The sequence below is a fragment of the Tasmannia lanceolata genome, unplaced genomic scaffold (genome assembly GCF_043159265.1).
Source record: "Tasmannia lanceolata isolate RefF3 unplaced genomic scaffold, GAP_Taslan_0.1 ptg000037l, whole genome shotgun sequence".
NCBI lineage: Eukaryota > Viridiplantae > Streptophyta > Magnoliopsida > Canellales > Winteraceae > Tasmannia > Tasmannia lanceolata.
The window spans coordinates 40,999,801-41,024,274 of NW_027518714.1; the positions used below are offsets into that span (position 1 = coordinate 40,999,801).

Sequence of the window (24,474 nt, forward strand, 5' to 3'; positions counted from 1 at the left end):
AAACCTTTAGGATTGCGAATCAACTTCCAAACACGTAAAATGAGATGAAATCTACCATAGAATGCATGGATGCCTAATCTATTGCGAAATATGGACTCGAGACTTGACAAACTACCGAATCTTTTGCTTTTTAAAGTGTAACAAAATGGGGGTGTCTACACCCAGAAGCTAAACCGAAGAAACAAAAGCACAGAAAAATAAGACCCGAATGGCTCCTCAAAATCAAGGACGAAGTAGAAAACCAGTTAAAAGCAGGATTTCTAGAGGTCGTCACATATCCCGAGTGGTTAGCAAACATTGTCCCAGTACCTAAGAAGGATGGAAGAGTGCGTTGTTGTGTCGATTTCAAAGATCTAAATAAACCTAGTCCAAAGGATGACTTTCCCTTGCCCCACATTAACGTTCTCGTCGATAGCATGACAGGTCATGCCTTACTCTCCTTTATGGATGGTTTCTCGGGGTACAACCAAATAAAGATGGCTCTAGAAGACAAGACCAAGACAGCGTTCACTACGCATTGGGGAACCTATTGCTACAAGGTAATGCCATTCGGTCTCAAAAATGCTAGTGCAACATATCAAAGGGCTGCAACTACCTTCTTTCATGACTTGATTCACAAGGAAGTAGAGGTATACGTTGATGACATGATTGTCGAAGCTAAGTATCAGACCATGTCCATACTCTGAGAAAATTCTTTAAAAGAATCGTAAAATATAAACTCTGACTTAACCCAAACAAGTGTGTTTTCGGAGTCATTTCTGGGAAACTGTTAGGTTTTCTCGTCAGCCACAGAGGAATCGAAGTAGATCCTGCCAAGTAGGGGTGGCTAGAACCGAACCAAACCCGAAGAACCGAACTGGAACCGAACTGTTTAAAAATACTTTGGGTCCTGTTCGGTTCCACTAATGAAGAACCGAACTTATTTGGTTCGGTTCCGGGTCTAATGTTCTTGGTTTGGTTCTGGAACCGAAGAACCGAACTTTTGAATATATATATATATATATATATATAATATTTTTTATATTTCTATTATACATATACTTATTAATATATATTACTTATAATATTAATAAGTAATAGTTAATACTATTCTTATAATAAGAAAGTAACTTATATTTATAACTTTAATTAAAAGTTTTTATAAATTATAATTAGTAATTACCCATTAGAACCGGAGAACCGGACCAGACCGAACTGATTATGTTCGGTCCGGTTCGGTTCGGTCCTACTATGTACTACGGTTCGGTTCGGTTCTTACGGTTCATGGAACCGGGAACCGAGAACCGAAAAAAAAAGTAACCAATGACCGAGAACCGAACCGGTTGGCCACCCCTACTGCCAAGGTCAAAGTGATCCAGAAGACGCCCTCTCCCCATACAGACAAAGAAATTAGAGGATTCTTGGGAAAAGTTCAGTACTTAAGCCGTTTCATCACTCAGCTTACCAGTACGTGCGAGCCAATCTTCAAGCTTCTGAAGAAAAATGTGTCCAAACAGTGGAACCCTGAATGTCAGCAAGCTTTTGAAAAGATCAAAGAATGTCTGTTATCGCCTCCAGTTTTATCACCAGCAGTCTTTGGGAGGCCTTTTCTCCTATATCTTTCAAACACGGATACGTCTCTCGGATGTATGTTGGGGCAAGAAGATCCAGAGACAAGAAAAAAATGACAGTTTATTACCTCAGTAAGAAATGTTAGATTATGAACCAAATTACACTCAACTGGAGAAAACTTGTCTAGCACTGGTGTGGGCCATTCAAAGGCTTAGACACTCCTTGCTATCACAAAGAATCTACCTCATGTCTCGTATGGATCCGATGAAGTATCTGTTCGAGAAACCAGCCCTCATTGGCAGAATCGCACGCTGGTTGTTGTTATTATCAAAATTTGACATCACATATGTCACCCAGAAGTCTGTTAAAGGCAGAATCATTGCAGAGCAGCTAGCTGATGCACCCACTGAAGATGCGGAATTAAGTCGTGAGTTTCTAGACGAAGGAATCATGACGATCAGAGATGTGCCTAGTCTTACAACATGGACCATGTACTTTGATGGAGCATCCAACTCGAAAGGCAAAGGGAACGGTATTGTCCTTATTTCACCTCAAGATGAGCACATACCAATCTCTATCAAATTAGACTTTGACTGCACCAGTAATGTGGCTGAGTATGAAGCCTGCATAGCCGATCTGGAAGCAGCCCTATCCTTGGAGGTACAAGACCGTGATGTATATGGAGATTCTCTGTTAATCATCTGTCAAATAAATGGAAAATGGCTCACCAAAGAGGATAAGTTGGTTCCATATCACACTTACCTTACGAGCTTGATGAAGAGTTTCCACAATATCAGCTTCACCTACATCTCTAGATTGAGAAACATGTTCGCTGATGTGCTAGCCACTCTTGCATCTATGGTTGATATCTCGGTTGGGGTTAAGGTCCGTCCTTTGGCAATAAAGCGACATGTCGTCCCGGCACACATACACATGGTTCAGATAGCGGCCAGATGTCCAGATGGAAAATCTTAGTATTTCGATATCAAAAATGTTATCTCCGGTAGGGGACACTCCCCAGAAGCCTCTTTAAAGGAAAGAAGAGCGTTACAGAAACTGGTGTCCATGTATGTCATTTGTGGAGGAGACCTCTACCGCAGGTCATTCGATGGAGTCTAGCTCCTTTGTGTTGATATAGATAGAGCCGCAGAAATCTTAGAAGATGTTCACTCCGGTGTCTGTGGTCCTCATATGAATGGCAAAATGTTAGCACGGAAGATCCTTCGTCTTGGTTACTTCTGGACTACCCTCGAAGCAGATTACTTTTCGTTTGTCAAAATATGTCACTTGTGTCAGATCCATGCTAACCTGATACATGTGCTGCCGTCGGAGCTTCACTCGCTCAAATCTCCATGGCCATTGTCAGTCTGGGGTGTTGACATCATTGGTAAGATCTCTCTCAAGTCATCCAGTGGGCACGAATACATACTTGTCGCATTCGATTACTTCACTAAATGGATCGAAGCATAGTCGAACACTTCAATATCATCTGCATCAGTCGCAAAATTCATCAGGGCCAACATCATCTGTAGATATGGAGTCCCTCACGAGATGATATCAGACAATGGTTCACATTTCAAGAAAGAAGTAGCATCGTTGTGTGCAGAATTCAGAATTAAACACCATAAGTCTTCTCCATACAGACCTTAGACTAATGGTGCTGTCGAAGCAGCTAATAAGAATATCAAGATTATTCTTCGGAAAATGACCCGATCGTACAAAGATTGGTCAAGTAAACTTCCGTTCGCACTTTGGGCATACAGAACATCTACCCGCACATCTACTGGAGCCACTCCTTTTTCACTCACATATGGCATGTAAGCTGTCCTACCCATCAAGTTGAAAATTCTGTCACTCAGAATCCTGATGGAAAGCGATCTACCAGAATCTGAATTGGCTCGTATTCGTCATCAAGAGTTGTGTCTGATGGATGAGAAAATGTTGAAAGCAGCGTACCATGTACAAGGCTATCAACGCAGATTAGAAAGAGCTTTCAACAAGAAGGTTTGAATCCGTGAACTCAGAGAAGGGGATATTGTCACTCCCCAAACCCCACCCTGGGCGTAGGACGTGGCAGCGCCGTACACCTGCAAGACAAGTCTCACAAATGCACAAGGCTACAAAGCAGATAACAGAAATAATCGGGCATTCCATAACTAAATATCAAAGTTCAATTTAATGCGGATCCATCAGAGTCAAATCAAATCTCACCTCTCCCCCAAGGGTCAAAGCAAAAAATAAACGATACTGTCTTTGGGCTGCACAAGTAAAAAAGGGAATACATTCGGTCATTTTTTAGAAAGAAGGATTATGCTTTGGCTTATATCCAATTGTCACTATCCCTATTTTGGCTTCTTTCTCTATATTTTAGCAAGTAAATGCAAACCTTCTTTTATTCATACGTGAGAAATTGGCAACCTTTTTGGAAGTACTGACGTGCAATGTTCTTTTAGTTGGCAACATATATATGTGGCTTAGTGGTGGCAATAGAAAGTGGGACCTACTTTTGCCAATTTACAAGTTATTGACGTTTATACAAAAGGGTGGAAATGGCAACTTATTTTTTCCCAAGTAATGAAGATGGTAGTAGCTACCGACGATGTTTGATCTCTTGGGAAACTTCTTGTATTTAGCTTGCTAATATGGGCAGTTTTCTCTACTACTTTATATTGAAAGCCCAACTCTTAACCTCTCTTCCTCTCTCACTCTTTCATCTTATTTTGGTTCTCATAATACTTGGAATTTTCATCAACAAAGATCTCTCCCACTTGGAAATTTGGTTCAACACTATTCTTCTTCAAGTAACGGCACCGTCATATCTCTCGGCCAAGGATTCAATCATTGTGAAAAGACTAAGTGTTCTTTTATTTTTGTTCTTTCTTCCAAGAATTAGTTCAATGTATTTTTGTTTCAAATTCAATTAAAGTAGAGCTTTCTTTGTTTATTTAATGGCAATTACAATTCCCCTATCTATTTTCTTTCTTTCTTTCCCCTTCTCCATGAACAACTAAACCCTCTTACTCAGGATTTAGATGAAACCATGGGGAAGGAGAAAGATGATTAATTATAGTCAATGATATAAAATCACAATCATATATAAGGGTTTAGATTTGTTGGATCCCAATCACTCATGCCATTGGATTCCTTCCTTTCGTATGCGTAATTGTTGATGAACAAATATAAACGCTTATATAACTTTCGAAATTGGATAGTGTATATGATCAATTACTCATGGGTAATGACATCCATTGATCTTATTTCCCATTGACCGGATTTATCAAATACACTATACAATACAAACATTAGTTTGATTAATGATCCAATCACAATCCATGGTGGATTCTAACCCTAAGTACTCTTTAATATTGAATTAAGGTTTTTACACTATTCCAAATTACTTTCGCAGTTTTCCAATTTACTTAAGCCCTTAGAATTTTGATTTTCTAATTAGATTAGATAAGTAGTTAATAAAGATCATTAGAATTTTGGTACACTTTGCCTAAATTAAGATTTTCAAATCGCAATCTTATTTGTGTTCAATTCTTAGATTGTTTAGAATAAAAATTTATAGATATTGTTGGCTCCGAGGTACGTCCACGGAAATCCTGAGTAAATGCCAGGAAACATATATCATAGTTTATATTCTAAGTGATACAAGAATAGGATTCACAAACAAGATTTCTCTTCCCTGAGTTCGACCCGTGACTACACGCGATCCGTGCACTTGCGGTTATTTAATAAATCTAACAAGTTTTCGGCGCCGTTGCCGGGGAAGAGAGTTGCATTAGAATCTTAATTATTCGAAATGTTAGATTAGTAGTTATTTTTAGTTTAGTTATATTTTTGGTTTCTTGCCTATCCATCTCTCTTACTTGGTTTTCTTGTGTTTATGACCGTAGGTTGGGTGCAGAACTCTGCCAATCGACTAGAAAGAGCAAACCGGTTAGAGACGGGGGAAGACATCGAACCAAATCCAAATCAAGTAGTCATGGCGGAAGAACAAGAGCAGCCCAAGAGTTTGCGCGATCGCTTCTATCCGGCCCAAACCGCGCAACCTTCTTGCATTAGATTGCTGATTGCGCAGGGCAATAATTTTGAGCTAAAATCGCAATTTATCTCTTTGCTTCCTCATTTTCATGGCCTCCCTTCGGAGGATGCTTATTTATTTTTGTGTGAGTTTGAAGATGTATGTACTTTGATTAAGTTGCAACAACTTACCGATGATGCGGTAAAGTTGTGGTTTATTACGTTTTCACTCAAGGATGGAGCCAAAAAGTGGCTCTATGGCATACCAACTAACTCCATCACCACTTGGGAGGAGTTCGCCGTCGCTTTCCTTAAAAAGTTTTTTCCATTACATAAAACTAATAACCTTAGGAACGATATTTTACAATTTAAACAAAAGCCATTAGAGTCATTTTCTAAGTTTATGGAGAGGTTCAAAGACCTATTCCAAGAGTGTCCTTACCATGGAATTGATTTATGGCACTTATGCCAAATTGTTTATGAGGGTATAGATTACCAAACAAAGCAACTTCTTGAGTCCATGTGTCCTAATAGTTTTACATCTTTCATGGATGAGGCAGCAACATGGAACTTCTTACTTGATTTGGCGGAAAAAATAAGAGAGTGGGAATCCACTTCAAGCAAGGGATTTCTAATAGAGGGTGTCATGGCAAAAGAGGCCCATCTTGATAGCCTAATCAAAAGGCTAGAAGCAATAGTTGTCAAAGGACCTTCACAAGTCAATCAAATTGCACATATTGTTCCCATGTGTAATTGGTGTCGAGCCACGGACCATTTCATTGAAGAGTGTCCAATTCTTGCTAAATTTGGTAATTCTAATGAGAATGTGAGTGCTCTTTATGCTAATAATCCTTATTCTAGCACTTATAATCCAGGATGGAGAAATTATCCCAACTTTTCATGGAGTCATGGTGGGCCATCCAATTTCCAAGGCCAAGGCCAATTCGGCCAACCTAGGCCCACCTTCCCTCCCACTTTTGTTCGGCCATCACCTTCTCCTCCTACTTTTCAAAACCCCATTTTAAACAATGTCTCAAATCAGCCCCCTCCGGAATTTCAAAAATAAGGGGAGTCGGCACGAATTGCATCTTTAGAGAAGAGCATAGAACTCCTCACTAGTACCTTCATGACTAGCCAACACAACTTGGAGAAGCAAATCTCCCAACTCGCTACGGCCCTAAGTGAAAGCGAAAAAGGAAAGATGCCAAGTCAACCCATTCCTAACCCAAGGAATGTAGCCATGAATGGGGAATCAACAACCACAGGTGAATCAGTTGAATGCCATGCAATCTAGTTTGCCGCAGCAGGACCCTGCGAATCAATGTAATGCGGTTTATGCTTTGAGAAGTGGAAAATAATATCACAAAGAGGAGGTCAGCAGCGAACCTTCTAAAATTGCGCAAGATCTTCCAAAAGATGTAAGTGAAGAACCTCCCTCCACAGGCTCAGAAGAGGAGCCCAAACAGGTAAGTCCAGAAGAGGTAACTTCTCCCCCTGCACGAGATTTGATTCCTAAAGCTCATTTTCCAAGGAGACTTGCTAATAATAAAAAGGTAGATCAAATTGATAAAGTTTTGAATATTTTTAAACAAGTACATGTGAATATTCCTTTGCTTGATGCGATTTCCCAAGTCCCCACATATGCTAAAGTTTTGAAAGATCTATGTACACAAAAGAGAACAACGAATGTGCCCAAGAATGCTTTATAGGCCACAAACGTTAGTTTCATTTTGTCCCATCAAATGGTAGCAAAATATAAGGACCCGTGATGTCCCACTATATCATGTACTATTGGAAACACTCAAATTGATCATGCCTTGTTAGATTTGGGAGCTAGTGTAAACCTCATACCGTTTTCGGTTTTCAAGCAATTAGGACTAGGTGACCTCAAACCTACCACCGTCACACTCCAATTGGCGGATAGATCAATTAAAACACCAAAAGGTATGGTTGAGGATGTCCTAGTAAAAGTAGGCGAATTCTTATTTCCCGTGGATTTTGTGGTTTTGGACACGGAGCCGGTTGTTAATAACAAGGACCAAATCCATATCATTCTTGGTAGGCCGTTCCTTGCTACTAGCAATGCTCTCATTAATTGTAGAAATTGATTAATGAAATTGTCTTTTGGAAACACATCGGTTGATTTTAATGTCTTTAGATTGGGTAAGTAACCAAATTTTCATGAAGAAATCAATATGTTGCATTCCTTTCCTGACGAAATTGTTTCTAATTTTGAAATTGATTTTGATGCAGGATTCCAAGAATGCTTAGACGAACTAGGAAATGATGGAGATGATTTCTTCTCCAAAGCTTTTGCCATCCAAAACGTGGAGCCTGTGGGACCATTAGCAACATCTCTTCCAAAGCCATCAATTGAAGAGGCGCCACAACTGGAGTTGAAGCCTTTGCCTTCTCATTTACGTTATGCTTTTTTGGGTGACAATTGTACTTTGCCTGTAATAATTGCTGCGGACCTAACCTCCACTCAAGAGGAGGAACTCATTAAATTGCTAAAAGATACAAGGAAGCCATAGGTTGGACAATGGCCGCCATCAAAGGAATTAGCCCATTCGATTGTGCAACATCACATCCATCTCATTGAGGGTGCCAAACCTTCAAGGGAACATCAAAGAAGGGCTAATCCTGTGATGAAGGAAGCCATCCAAAAAGAGATTTTAAAATGGTTAGATAATGGGATCATTTATCCCATCTCGGATAGCCAATGGGTGAGTCCCGTCCAAGTAGTGCCTAAGAAGTCGGGAGTCACGGTTATACAATCCGCCACCAATGAGCTTATACCTACTCGTATTCAAACGAATTGGCGGGTTTGTATTGACTACCGAAAGCCTAATGCCGCTACTTTGAAGGATCACTTTCCTTTGCCTTTTATTGATCAAATGTTAGAAAGCTTAGCGGGTCATGAGTATTATTGCTTTCTTGATGGATATTCCGGTTATAACCAAATTCTCATAGCTCCTGAAGATCAAGAGAAAATGACATTCACATGCCCCTTTGGAACGATTGCTTATAGACGCATGCCTTTTGGCTTATGCAATGCTCCGACAACTTTTCAAAGATGCATGATGAGTAGCTTTTCTGACATGGTGGAGACCTTCTTAGAGGTTTTTATGAATGATTTTTCTATTCATGGCTCCACCTATGCCGAATGTTTACATCACTTAAAATTGGTCTTACAAAGGAGTAGAGAAAAGAACCTTGTCCTGAATTGGGAAAAGTGTAATTTTATGGTCAAAGAGGGCATCGTGTTAGGCCATGTGATTTCAAAAGGAGGTATTAAGGTTGATAAAGCCAAGGTGGACCTCATTGTCCATCTTCCACCGCCCAAAAGTGTGAAGGATATTCGATCATTTTTGGGCCATGCGGGCTTTAACCGGCGTTTTATAAAATATTTTTCTAAAATTGCTAGGCCTCTAACTAACTTGTTAGCAAAAGATTAAAAATTTGAGTTTTCCAAAGAATGCTTCGATTCTTTTGAGTGTTTAAAAAATGAGTTAACTAAAGCTCCTATCATTCAAGCACCCAATTGGACCGAACCGTTTGAAATTATGTGTGATGCTTCCGACTTTGCAATAAGAGCCGTGTTGGCTCAAAGATTCAATAAATTACCGCATGTAATCTATTATGCAAGTAGGACTCTCAATGATGCACAACTCAACTACACCACTACAGAAAAAGAATTCTTTGCGGTTGTGTTTGCATTAGAGAAGTTTCGGTCCTACTTGATTGGATCACATGTGATAATTTATACCGACCATTCGGTAATCAAGTATCTTGTTGGAAAGAAGGATGCTAAAGCTCGCTTCATTAGATGGGTTTTACTTCTTCAAGAGTTTGATTTGAAAATTAGAGATAAGAAAGGTTCGATAAACTTGGTTGCCAATCACTTGTCTAGACTTCCTAATGAAAAGAATGACGAAGGTCCAATTAATGAAAACTTCCCTGATGAGCAATTGTTTGCTATTTCTAGTGAGCCATGGTATGCGGATATTGTGAATTACTTGGTAACAGGTGCTACACCGGATCATTGGTCCAACCAAGACAAATATCGGTTTCACTCACAGGTAAAGTATTTCTTTTGGGATGATCCCTATTTGTTCAAAACTTATTCCGATCAGATTGTCCGACGATGTGTGCCCGATCATGAGCACCAATCGATTCTATCTTTTTGCCATGATCAAGCCTGTGGTGGCCACTTTAGTGCAAAGAAAACCGCGCACAAAGTTTTACAATGTGGTTTCTATTGGCCTAGTCTCTTTAGGGATTCTTTTGATTTTTGTCAAGCTTGTAGGTCATGTCAATCCTTAGGAAGAGTTACAAAGCGAAATATGATGCCCCTCAACCCGGTCTTAGTCGTAGGAATCTTCGATGTGTGGGGTATTGATTTTATGGGTCTGTTTCCCAACTCTTTTGGCAACTTGTATATTTTATTAGGTGTAGATTATGTGTCAAAAATGGATTGAAGTCATTGCTTGCAAATCTAATTACCACAAGGTGGTGGTCAAGTTTCTTAAAGAAAATATTTTTTCGCGCTTCGGTACACCTCGTGCCATCATTAGTGATAGGGGTAAGCACTTTTGTAATAGACCGTTTGAAGCTCTTATGAAGAAATATGGTATTACTCATAAGTTGGCCACCCCTTATCATCCTCAAACGAGTGGTCAAGTAGAGGTTTCAAATAGGCAAATTAAGTAAATTTTGGAGAAGACAGTAAAGCCAAACCGCAAAGATCGGTCAATTAGATTAGTGGATGCCTTGTGGGCTCATAGGACGACATTCAAGACTGATCTTGGTCAGTCTCCTTACCGCCTTGTGTATGGAAAAGCTTATCACCTCCCGGTTGAATTGGAACATAAAGCTTTTTGGGCTATTAAGAAACTAAATTTTGATTTGTCTGATGCAGGTAATCATAGAAGACTTCAACTTACCGAGTTGGAAGAGTTGCAGAATGATGCCTATGAGAATGCAAAAATCTACAAAGAGAAGACAAAAGCTTTTCATGACAAACATATTTTGAGAAAATCGTTTCAAGAGGGCGAAAAAGTGCTTCTCTACAATTCAAGATTGCATATCTTTTCAGGTAAGTTAAGATCCCATTGGGATGGACCATATGTGGTTAACAAAGTTTTCTCTCATGGTGCGGTTGAGGTTCTAAATCCAAGCAATGGTGAGATTTTTAAAGTTAATGGTCAACGTTTAAAGCCGTTTATTGAGTTGTCAAAGCCGAATATGGAAGAAGTCATGGATCTCCATGAACCTTCCTATTTGAATCCTACCTGAGGGAATATGGTACGTACCCTCATTTCTATTTTTAGTCCTCATGTTTTTATTTCTATTTTTGCATGCATTGAGGACAATGCATAATTCAAGTATTGGGGGTAGCTTTTAGAAACTTTCCTTTTCTAGTCTCTTCTATAATTTAAAGTTAGAAAGTTTCTTTTCTTTTTCTTTTTGGTATTTTTTCTCAGATTGGAAAGAACTTAGTATTCTTAGAAAAAAAGTTGTTTTCCTATTTTAAGAAAGAAAGTTAGTGGATATTTTAATTTTAGAATCCGAAAAATTTAGAAAGAATACTTTCCTTTCTTAGTTTTGTTTTCTTTTGAAATCTTGCTTTTAAAAGGATTTGAATAAGAAATAGAAGTAGAAACTTGTTTTTTATATGGTACAGTGAAAGTGGAAAGAAAGGTTGAAAAAAAATGCCATTTTAAGAAAGTTTACCTTTTGATTATAGTTTTGATTTGTAGCCTTTTTTACTTGAGCTATTAAGTCTGAAATGTTTTTATGCCTAGTTCCTTAAAGCCAACTGGCTTGAGAGCAACTCACTGAAAACTCCATACATGGATCAATTAGAAAGCTTAATAAATCAAAGCATTGCACGTAATCAAAGGTAAAGCTTGAACTCATATGCATCAATGTGTATGATATATGCAAAATCAAAAGATTAGTCGGACACTGCTAAGTAGCCTGGGTGTCTGGTGCATGCCCTGCATGTCATTCATGCCAAAAGCAGTAGAGGATTACAAAAAGTGAGTTATATTCTTGTAAAGTAATGGAAAAGTGGAAAGGATGGTAGACCATATAAGATTGCAATTTTTCTATTAAATTTCGAAATCAAATTTCTTTTATGGTACGATTACATTAGAGGCAAGTTTAAGGGAGCAAAGTAGGACAAATTCAAAAGAGGATTCCTTGATTAAAATATTTGTCTAATTTTCCAACTTAGGATGAGATGACAAAATTTAAGTATGGTGGTATCCTAGTTATTCTATTTTGAGTAATTTATCAAAGAAAATGATTAGAAATTTTTGGCTTTATTTTATAGTGAGATTTGGAAAGAAAAGTTTATTTTTAGAATTTTGTGTGTATATTCACTGCAAACACTCACGAGACAAAACTCGTCCACTAAGGTAACCTAGGAGTTTAAAGGCTTGCTGCACTTGCTAAGTGCAATCGTGATTCCTACGAAAGTGAGTTAGGTTGTTTTTGTTTAGTTTTTGTGTTTGTTTTAGTTTTTCTTCTTGTTTGCTTGAGGACAAGCAAAGCTCAAGTATGGGGGAATTTGATGAACACATTTATATGTGAAATTATAGGAGCATAAAGCATGTATATTTTATGTTTAGAGCATTACTACAAAGGTATTTGTTTGTTTTTGGCGTTTCAGGAGTATTCCTAAATTTTCAAGGAAAATGGAGTTAATGAAAGGAAATTTCAAAGAAAATTTAAAGTTTGGAAAAGTCTTGGCCAAGATCCTTGTATGGAGTTGATTCACATAAAATTAATTCACACTTTTGGCCCATTAAATGAATGGTTTGGATCGTCCATGGAAATGAATTTTTTTGGCACAATTTATCCCATCAAGTGGACAGTTTTGATCACCCAAATAAGTGTACTGTCACACCATAGGGCTAGTCTAAATCATTCAAAAGATTGTTTTTCATAAAAGAGAAGGCTCCAAATTGATTAATTAAGCTTATTGAGGACATGTGTGGACCCACTACTGTTGGCATTTCTCATAAATTATGGAGTGGAGTTCGGTCAAATTTTGAAGTGGGGCCTACTAGCAGTTAACGTTTTGAATTTTGAGGGTATATAAATTTGTCCCAATCTGAAGTGGGATCCACCATTGTTTCATTCAAGCTAGGGTGCAGCCAGCAAGGATATAGTTGACTTTGTCTCTATCTTACAAGAATTATATTTGAAAGAGTATTAAAATAATTAAACCCAATGGAGAGAACTGCTATGCGGACCCACTTGGAATATCTCTTCACGCCCATGCATGTTCGGCTATCATTTTTCGGAATAGACAACAATAGTTTCTAAATTAACCTTGTTGCTATTACATGCACATGTCGGACCCACGTTTGGGATATGGAAACTTGGAAAATAATGCAATCACCTCCAAATTTCGTCCATGTATATTTTGGTTTCTTAGGTAGAATTTGCTTTACTTTGGGCTGCACAAGTAAAAAAGGGAACACATTCGGTCATTTTTTAGAAAGAAAGATTATGATTTGGCTTATATCCAATTATCACTATCCCTATTTTGGCTTCTTTCTCTATATTTTAGTAAGTAAATGCAAACCTCCTTTTATTCATACGTAGAAATTGGCAACCTTTTTGGAAGTACCGACGTGCAATGTTCTTTTAGTTGGAAACATATATGTGGCTTAGAGGTGGCAATAGAAAGTGGGACCTACTTTTGCCAATTTACAAGCTATTGACATTTATACAAAAGGGTGGAAATGGCAACTTATTCTTTCCCAAGTAATGAAGATGACAGCAGCTACCGACGATGTTTGATCTCTTGGGAAACTTCTTGTATTTAGCTTGCTAATATGGGCAGTTTTCTCTACTACTTTATATTGAGAGCCCAACTCTTAACCTCTCTTCCTCTCTCACTCTTTCATCTTATTTTGGTTCTCAAGTTTGTAATACTTGAAATTTTCATCAACAAAGATCTCTCCCACTTGGAAATTTGGTTCAACACTATTCTTCTTCAAGTTTATGTTTCGGCACCGTCATATATCTCGGCCAAGGATTCAATCATTGCGAAAAGACTAAGTGTTCTTTTATTTTTGTTCTTTCTTCCAAGAATTAGTTCAATGTATTTTTGTTTCAAATTCAATTAACGTAGAGCTTTCTTTGTTTATTTAATGGCAATCCCAATTCCCCTCTCTATTTTCTTTATTTCTTTCCCCTTTTCCATGAACAACTAAACCCACTTACTCAGGGTTTAGATGAAACCATGGGGAAGGAGAAAGATGATTAATTATAGTCAATGATATAAAATCACAATCATATATAAGGGTTTAGATTTGTTGGATCCCAATCACTCATGCCATTGGATTCCTTCCTTTCGTATGCGTAATTGTTGATGAACAAATATAAACGCTTATATAACTTTCGAAATTGGATAGTGTATATGGTCAATTACTCATGGGCAATGACATCCATTGATCTTATTCCCCATTGACCGGATTTATCAAATACACTATACAATACAAACATTGGTTTGATTAATGATCAAATCCCAACCCATGGTGGATTCTAACCCTAAGTACTCTTTTATATTGAATTAAGGTTTTTACACTATTCCAAATTACTTTCGCAATTTTCCAATTTACTTAAGCCCTTAGAATTTTGATTTTCTAATTAGATTAAATAAGTAGTTAATAAAGATCATTAGAATTTTGGTACACTTTGCCTACATTAAGATTTTCAAATCGCAATCTTATTTGTGTTCGATTCTTAGATTGTTTAGAATAAAAATTTATAGATATTGTTGGCTCCGAGGTACATCCACGGAAGTCCTGAGTAAATGCCAGGCAACATATATCATAGTTTATATTCTAAGGGATACAAGAATAGGATTCACAAACAAGATTTCTCTTCCCTGAGTTCGACCCGTGACTACACGCGATCCATGCACTTGCGGTTATTTAATAAATCTAACACTACAGATGCAAGAAACTTGAACACATCCGTCCGGATTGTCCATTCAATAATGAGCCTACTCCAAACAATCGATTCAAGAGGAGAGAAGGCAAGAAAGGAATGACCGCCACATGGGATGAAGAAAATGAAAGCGAATGTGAGCCGGATGATGGAGAAGATTGCATGATTGCAAGAAACGTGTGCTTCATGGCTTCAACAAATGACAATCAAGAAATAAGTACGTTAAATGATGTTATTACTTTAAAAGAAGTTCTTGATTCTTTACAAAATGCACATGATCAAATAGAAATTGAACTTGATAAGAATGCATCTCTTGAAAACTCTCTTTCTAGTTTGACAAAAGAATTTGATTGGTTAAAGAAAGATCATGATTTTCTAGAATAAAAAAATGAGAAATTTAAACTTGAAATTCATGATTTGAATGCTACCATCAAGAATTTGAATAAAAGTAGATAAGTGTTATCCATTGAAAACAACAAACTAAAGTATGAAATAGTGAATTATCTCACAAATATGATGATTTGAAGAAACTATTTGAAATGGTTGAGAATGATTCACTAAAACTTGATAGAATTGTTAACCTTCAAGATAGTCACATGATAAGAGTGGACTTGGACATAAATGGGATACTACAGTGTCAAACTATAAAAATAAATTTGTGAAAGCTTCTTCTAGTGGTACTAAAACTTGTTTTTATTGTGGTCTAGAAGGACATTATAGGGTTGCTTGCATGTATGCTAAACAAGACAAGATCAAATTAAATGCAAAAGTAACAACAAATGGACATAGCAAAGATTTGGATACCTAAGGGATCTCACTTGCCTATTCATATGTAGGTATGTCTTAGAAGCCACAATAAAAAGAACACATGGTACCTTGATAGTTGATGCTCTAGGTACATGAGTGGAAACCTCACTCAATTTGCATCCCTTTCACTCAAGGATGGTGGAGAAGTTACCTTTGGAGACGACAAGAAGGGAAAGATTAAAGGAGAAGGCATCATAGGTAACTCTACCTCACCCATTCATGATGTACTTTATGTTGTTGGCTTATCTCATAATCTTATTAGCATTAGTCAACTATGTGATAATGGGTTTGAAGTATTCTTCAACCCTGACAAATGCATTGTTAAAAATAAGATAGATGAAAATGTGCAATTCATAGGTTCTAGAGACAATAACATTTATACCATTGGGCTAAATGATCTTAGATTACAAAATGTAACATGTCTCAATGCCATTAGTGACGATTCTTGGCTATGGCATAGGAGATTGGGTCATGCCGGAATGGATCTCATTTTAACCCTCTCCTCAAAAGACATAGTTAGAGGTTTGCCTAAGGTTAAGTACACCAAAGATCACATTTGTAGAACTTGTCAATTAGGAAAACAATTAAAAAAATTCATTTGCCCCTAAAAATATGATCTCTACCACTTACCCCTTGTAACTCCTTCATATGGATCTCTTTGGACCAATGAAGACAAGTAGTTTAGGTGGAAAGAGGTATGTACTTGTTATTGTGAATGACTATTCACGATTTACATGGGTCATATTTCTAGCACATAAAGATGAAACCTATGAAATTTTTTCTAAGTTGTGTAATCAAGTCCAAAATGAGAAGGGTATAGCCATATCTTACATTAAAAGTGACTATGGAACGGAATTTGAAAATATACACTTTAACATTTATTGTAATGATCATGGCATCAAACACAACTTCTCAGCACCTAGGACACCTCAACAAAATGAGATTGGAGAAAGAAAGAACCAAACCCTTCAAGAAATGGCTAAAACAATGTTGTATGAGAATAATCTCTCTAGACATTTTTGGGCCGAGGCGGTTAGCACCGCTTGTTATATCATAAATAGGGTATATATGAGGCCAATTTCTAAGAAAACACCTTATGAGCTTTGGAAAAACTTGAAACCAAATATAAGCTGCTTTAGGGTGTTTGGTTGTAGATGCTACATCTTGAATATCAAAGACAACTTGCATAAATTTGATAAGAAGTCGCATGATGGCATATTCTTAGGGTATTCTACATATAGCAAAGCATCTAGAGTGTTTAATAGAAGAACCCTAATTGTAGAAAAATCCATGCATGTTACATTTGATGAGAGAGAGCCAACACCTCAAGAAATGCCACATGATGAGGATGAACCTATTGAAAATCCTTTGCCTAAAAAGGGTGTACCTCCCCAAGGAGCTACAAGTGACACATTGCCTATTGTGGAAGTTGAGAATGAAGAAAATGACTCATGACCTAGGGATAGGAGAATATTGGTAGATCATACGGAATCCCAAATCTTAGGTGATGCCACATCGCTGGTAAGAACTAGATCATACTATAGAAGTGTGGGTAACGAATTGGCATTCCTATCTGAATTGAAACCTAAGTCCATCAAGGAAGCCGAAAAGGATAAATATTGGTTGATGGCTATGCAAGAGGAATTGAATCAATTCGAAAGGAACAAAGTGTGGAGGTTAGTGCCTAGGCCTAGTGATCATCCAGTTATTGGCACAAGATGGGTGTATAGAAACAAAATGGATGAAAATGGAATAATCACTAGAAATAAAGCTAGGCTTGTAGCCCAAGGGTACAATCAGGAGGAAGGGATAGACTATGATGAGGCATTTGCTCTTGTTGCCCGTATGGAAACTATTAGGATACTTTTGGCATAGCTATCTCATAAAGGATTTAAATTATATCAAATGAATGTCAAAAGTGCCTCCCTAAATGGCTATATCTAAGAGGAAGTGTATGTTGAGCAACCTCCAGGTTTTGAAGACTACAAACATCCAAATCATATCTTCAAGCTTGATAAAGCTTTATATGGATTGAAGCAAGCTCCTAGAGCTTGGTATGAGAGACTTTGTGCCTTTCTAGTAGAGAAAGGTTTTGAGATGGGCAAAGTGGATAAAACATTGTTTATCAAAAGAGAAAATCAAGATATCCTCCTTGTCCTGATTTATGTAGATGACACCATCTGTGGCTCGACTAATCAAATGATGTGTGATGAATTTGCAACCCTAATGAAAAATAAATTTGAAATGAGCATGATGGGTGAGTTAACTTACTTCTTTGGACTCCAAATCAAACAATACCAAAATGGAATATTTATAAATCAAGAAAAGTATACAAAGGAGTTAATGAAGAAGTATGGGATGGATAGCAGTAAGACATCGAGAATTCCAATGAGTACAGCTGCTAAGTTAGAAAAAGATGAATTTGACAAATCAGTAGACCAAAAGATGTATAGGGGTATGATAGGCAGTCTCCTCTATTTGACAGCCAGACATTATGTTTACTGTCTGTCTCTGTACTCGTTTTCAATTGGATCCAAAGGAGTCTCATCTATCTGCAGTCAAGAAGATCTTTAAGTACTTAAGAGGAACCCAAAGTCTGGGACTATGGTATGAAAGATCTAGTGACTTCACTCTCACTGGATATTCAGATGCAGACTTTGCTGGATGTAGAGTGAATAGAAAAAGCACTAGTGGGACTTGTCAATTCTTGGGCAAATCACTTGTTTCATGGTTTAGTAAGAAACAGAATTCAGTCGCCCTATCCACAACAGAAGCAGAATATGTGGCAGCTGGGGCTTGCTGTGCACAGTCATATGGATGAAAAGCACATTGATGGATTATGGAGTTAAATTGGAAAATATTCCCATCCAATGTGACAACACTGGTGCTATAAACTTGACAACTCTAGGAACAACCATATTGAGATTAGGCACCACTTCATTAGAGATCACTCACAAAAAAGGAACATTTGCTTAAAGTATATCAATACTGAGGAACAATTGGCTGACATTTTTACAAAACCCCTCAGTGATGATAGAATATGTTATATCAGAAGTGCCTTAAACATTTGGAGTACAGATCAAGTTAAAGAAATTGCCAGATAAATACTTTATGCCTTTCACCTGTTTATCTATATAGTATATATGTATCATCCTTGTTTGGTAGTATCTGCATGAATGAGATGACAAACCTTAAATCTTTAAAAGTCACTCAATTGGTACTCGTAGCCTTCTTAGTTCTCTAAGAGGGAGAGGTACTTTCACCTTAATTACAATACCTAACAATTTGGCATTGTGCCAGCATCTCAATCATGAATAGGTATATGTGCATTAATTGGCTATATACTCATATCATATGCATTTCTTCAAGGGGAGTTTAAACTGTATGAATCACTTGCTTATCATGATATGTTTACTTATTTTTTCTTTAGATTTAAAAAAAAAGACAAAAAAACAATAAAAAAAAAACACAAAAAAATAATGGTTGAAAGCTTAGTTTCCTAGCACTTGCTCTATACATTTTTGTTTCTCTCATTCAAAATCTTAAGGGGGAGTTTTATAGCTGATCAACATGAATCACTTATTGGATATATCCTTGTTCATGTATACGCTTAAACTTAATAAATTCTTCTTTTTGTCGATGACAAAAGGGGGAGAATTTTAAAAATTGATTATCTATTCATGTTCCATATGCACTATCTGTTTTCACTTGTTAAAATTCATTTATGCATATGTTGAGGGGGAGTATGTGCATTCACTTGCATCTTATGTCACTCCACACACCTCATAATCAATTTTGTTTGTCATCATAAAAAAGGAGGAGATTGTAAGCCCAATGGCTAATCTTCTTACCTTGTTTTGATGATTCTCAAACTAAATTAATTATGTTTTTAATATTAATCAATTTGCCTTGAAGTGTTACTTTAAGACAGGACAATCATGGAAGGAACCAACACACCACTTGATCGTGCTTGAAGATGTACCACACAGGAGTCAAAAGAGCTAGAGATCACATGGGCCAACTTACCTTGGAAGAACATTCAATGTGGATTTCTAAGCACACTTAAGCAAAGCAAGCACACAATAGAAGATTTATGAAGACCAAGACCAAAGAAAAGTGTAGTTATACTTAGACTTGTTGTACATCCTTTCTCTTTGGATTTCAAAGTCAAGGTAAGCTTTTCAAAATATGTTTTCAAAAAGACTAACACTCCCCGTATTAAACTTAATTGGTTAAGTGAATGTTTGTGTGGTGGACCAACATGTTTGGACCCCCATAACATTCCAATTTATCATATAAATATGAGTTCTAAAAGCCCAAAAGAAATCAGCAACAAAAAACTGGAAATATGTTGTTTATAGGCTTCTCGGAACTCCGAGATTTTTCTCGGAGCTCCGAGCTCGGAAATCCTAGATTTGTCTCGTACTCCGAGAAATGGTCCATGGATTAAATCTATTCTCTGGCCATTTTCTCGGAGCTCCGAGAATGGTTCTCGGAACTCCGAGAACGTCGCGACAACAAAGAAAATAGCCATTGTGTTTCAAACGGATAATTGATTTTTGGGGTGTTTTTGTTACCTCCACCCCCAAACTGTCATATATTGATGTGGGCTTATAATACACATGTAACTCTCTTGAATGATTTACCAACTATCCTAAGCATTCAAAAATACTTGGAAACCCTTTTGGCTTAAGATTTTTTTCTTCTCCACCAAACTTGCCTCGCACTTGCAAATCTTTTGAGTTTGGACTTAGGTTTTCTACTTGTTATCTTGGAGAGCATTCAAGGGGACTTCATTATGCATCGACCTCTAGAGGAAGGCATAGCAGTCTTCTTTCTATTCATTGTAAATGTGGTTAGGGCATCCTATTCTTAATACCCTAGGGAGAAGCGCTTAGAACTCTGCGAAGAAGGAGAGTCGATGTAAAGGTTGCAAGGGGATCCTCATTTAATACCCTTGGGATTGTAATCGCCTCGGAGCCGGGTATCGTGGAGGTCTCATATAGTGAAAATCCTTTAGGACGATCTCAAGAAGAGTGGAGTAGGGCTTTGCCCGAACTACTATACATTGGTGTGTTCTTTTCTCTTCTTTGCACATTCTTTGTTTTGAGTTTTGGTTGTGCATTGTGTAGTTTGATACTTCTTGAGCTAACAAAAAACTAAGCAAGAAAAGATAATTTGAATTAGGTTTAATATTTGAATTAAAATGAGATAAATTTTTGAGAAAATCAATTCACCCCCCTCTTGGTTCCCTAGACCTTAATTTCATATGATATAATCCCCTCTCCCTTATTTTTACTTTCTGTACAATCATTTTTCGTTTGATTTAAGTTAACCTTATCGTGAGTAGTTGCGAGTTCCATTTGAGCCGTAAACAACTTATAACACCAATCAGGTTAATTATCGTTTATTTTTGTTTTCTTTGGTAAATTCATTCCATTTACATTCGGAATTAAGCACAATCTAACAAGGGAAATAAGATCAAACCTTTTATTTTAAATCCTTCCAAAATGCCAATCTAAGTTAAGAGACCGGATTAAGCCGGTGTAAATACCCCCATTTTGTTGCACTTTGAAAAGTAAATGATTTAGTAGTTTCATTGAGTTTTGAGTCGGTTTTCCGCGTTAGGTCAAGCGTTCTTGCATTTTAGGTGTTTTGAAGTTGATTCGTAATCCTGAAGGTTTACAGGGGGTTCCGTTGATCTTTGAAAAATAAGAATTCGAGTTTCCAATCAAGTGAAAAAACCTGCTATTTTTAGAATTTCTTAGGATTTTCCCCATTTTGAGCATCTTGGGGGTATGTTGGTCATTTCTGATGTGTCTGAGATTATCCTGAAGGTATGACTGACGAGTCCTAGTTGATTCCAAGTATTTGAGAAAACCTGCTATTTTTAGAATCTCTCAGGGTTTTCCTCATTTTTATCATCTTAGGGATAATTTGGTCATTTCCAATAAATCCAAGATCATCTCGAGAGTATGGCTGAGAAGTCATTTCATAAACTTTGGGAGACCTGCTAAATTTAGATTTTTTAGTGTTTCTCCTATTTTTTGCACTTCAGGGGTATTTCGGCATTTTCCAGTATGATTCATTTGATCCCTACATCGTGTTTGAGAAATCTCGAGTCGTTTCATGAATTTTAGGAAACCTGCTATTTTTTAAATTTCTCAGGGTTTTCCTTATTTTTTAGCAAATTTTGCACCTCGAGGGTAATTTGGTCATTTCCAATGTGTTTCATTTGATCTCTAGAATGTGTCTAAGGAGTCATGAGTCATTTCGTGAATTTTGGAAAACCTGTTAAATTTGGAATTTCTCAAGGGTTTCCACTTGATTTGAAAATTTCATGTGTCGAGGGCATTTTGGGCATCTTTAGGAGATTCCAAGTGATCATGTTTGATATTACCCACCAAAAGAAGCAAACTAAAAAACTTTTTATTTTTTGGGTTTGACCATGAAGACTTTCTATTTTTAACTTTCCCCTTTGAGGGCAATCCTATTTAAGGTCATTTTAGTCGCCTTTGGGTGTGTAATGATCAAACAGGGGCATTTTGGTCCTAAAAATTATTTTTTCGACCATATGTCGAGGGTGTAGAATTGAAAAATTAATAGTAAATCATAATAAAAATCAATAATTTTTTTACAGTCAGCTTATTTTATGATCCTAATGTTACTGTAAAATTTTAAACTTAATTTGAATAGATTTGCTATGTGTTGCTTTATAAATCACCAATCTGGCCTCAAATTGATAAAATCCTTTAAAAATTGATTTTAATTCATGAAAATTTTCAAAACATCTAAACTTTTTAGTAAGAATGTAATTCTTAAACCATTTAAACAGAAGTCATAGATGTTAGTAGTTTTCTTTGGAATTTAGAGTATTAGGTTATTCTAAGTGCAAAGGTTGAATTCATAATCATTTATTAATTGCATCCATCTTGTATAGTCTAGGCATCTAAACTATAGCATGTTGTTGGCTTCTAGGTCTTCTGTCCACGGAAATCCTGAAAACATGCCGGCAACAAGGTGTTATAATTTATATGCTAAATTGTATAAGAGTGGAAAGCACAATTCCCTTCCATGAAGGCAACCTATGCATAAGAATATGTCAACCCTTAGAGCCTTAGGTTTCCCTTAAATTTTAGATATTAAAAACCCCTTTAAAAATAAAAAAAAAATCAGCAACTTAACAAATTAAGTTCATTTGATCCATGCTTCTGGAACTGTTGGATAACGGTATCACCTCGTAGGAACAATTAGAGTTGATTAAGAACACTTACGTTACGTTGTGTTCTAGGTTTTAGGTTGTCCTAGAGTTAGGAGTCCGCCTCATCACGACCGTTTGCTATGGATAGCAACTGTGTCTTAGATCTAGTTACACTAGTTAACTCATATCCTTATAGGACAAGCCTAGTTAACCTAAGATGTAGGTTCACCTGCATTAATTTAAGGAACGTTTTGCACTTAGATAGGACCATATAGCATCTTAGATGAAGTCCTAGGATAATAAAATATATTCAACTTGAACTAAATAATCTCTCTTAAACTGTTGAAACAGTCAATTCAGTCTAGATCCGTGTCCTAGATGTCTTAGGCATGTATCTTAGTTTAGGTCACCGACTATGATCGACTCTGATTCCAGTGAGGCTTGGATACGTAGGCAGCTTTGGATTCTTTGAATGGCATACCAAGCACGAGTCGACCCACCACAAATGGTGGGATTTTGTAGGTTAATTTTAACTAGTTTAATTAATTAAAATATATAAGATTTCCCACAAATTAGAATTTTAGGAGAACATTCACTTAGATTGAATCCAAACAAATCAAAAAAATCAAGATACACATTTAGGAATTACATTGAAATTAGATTTTATGATGCATGTCACATAGTTCGCACATTAAAAGAGTTTAAATGAGCTATTTAAAAGAAATTCAAGCGAGTTAACTTTTGGAATTGAAGACCGGATTATCGGGCAAGAATGGTGCATGTGGTGGTAATTCTCCATACCTTCCATTCTCGTAATCAGGTACGAATCTAGACTTCTGGGACTGCAGATCATTGGAGTGTCACTTATGGGTCCTAGGTCCCTTACCTAGGTGGCGACTCTAGTCATTCTCTTTTGCGTGAAATTCGGATTGCTTTAGTGATCCCAAATTCACAGAAAAGATGAATTAAATCAATAACAAAAAGCACACGCCATTCGTGTGGGTACGAGAGACCAAGAGAGGGAGGCGGGTCGTGCCCCTCTTACGGGATCGGGTCTCAGAGACTAGCGACTCTGCTGGGGACCACCTAACTTCATTAAAATTTTAAAGGATAACTCATTTGATTTTATATTAATTTGCTCATGAAAACTCTATCTTATATCTTATATGCTTAATAGATTAGTTTGTCTGTTTTTCTTTATTTTCTCATCACTTTATACTGCAAACTTAATCTAACAAAATCTGAAGGCATCTTAGATTGCGCAAACTTTTTGCACACACTTACATCACTCGCATCCAAATCATGCATCTCACATACACACGTCCTATTTAGGAACCCAGAGTGTTATCTAGCATAGTTGACTGAGATTTCATCACTTGGTGCCTTTGTGTTAGAGACGCATTCTTGTAGACACCCCATTTTGACCGGACCCTAATAACCTTGGTTTGATTAAAACCATAGTAAACTAGTGTTTTAGTGTCCCATATTGTACTTTAGAGTAGCTTAGGATCTCATTTAGGTCCCTTTAAAATTTCGTCGAAATCCACCAAGAAATGGCAAATAAGACGAGCGTAGTTAGAATAGTAGTGTTGAAGAGGGGAATGTATTATCCAGGCTAGGGGGTTGTCTGGAAGAAATGAAATGTGAGTAATTTGCAGTGAAAGGGTTGTCCTGGGGCAACTAAAGGACCTGGGTTTATTTTCTAAATTTTCATTAAACACTTTTCTTGCAAACCGCCCAACCCATTCAAAACCAAGTTAAAATGTACTCAAAGGGGGTTATTAGACAACTTAAGGGACGACAAATTAGGGGATTTTTCTCTAAATAGAGGGCAAAGACCCTCATTTTTGCTAATCTAGGGTTTCCCTAATTTCTAACAAGAGAGAGAGAGAGAGAGAGAGAGAGAGAGAGAGAGA

At 37.1% G+C, this 24,474-nt stretch overlaps 1 protein-coding gene and 1 non-coding gene across 2 annotated transcripts; one reads left to right on the forward strand and one right to left on the reverse strand.

Annotated features, from left to right (window-relative positions):
- Positions 1–1,689: 1,689 nt before the first annotated feature.
- Positions 1,690–2,526, forward strand: LOC143861443 (uncharacterized). The gene has a single exon (XM_077372373.1). It carries the CDS (start codon positions 1,690–1,692, stop codon positions 2,524–2,526), a length of 837 nt encoding a protein of 278 aa, XP_077228488.1.
- A 3,394-nt stretch (positions 2,527–5,920) lies between these two features.
- On the reverse strand, positions 5,921–6,027 carry LOC143862774 (small nucleolar RNA R71). The gene has a single exon (XR_013240484.1). It is a non-coding gene; the product is annotated as a small nucleolar RNA R71 (small nucleolar RNA).
- Between the last annotated feature and the right edge of the window lie 18,447 nt (positions 6,028–24,474).

Coding starts and splice junctions, on each gene's coding strand:
- LOC143861443 (XM_077372373.1), top strand. CDS start 1,690: ATGTTAGATTATGAACCAAATTACACTCAACTGGAGAAAACTTGTCTA.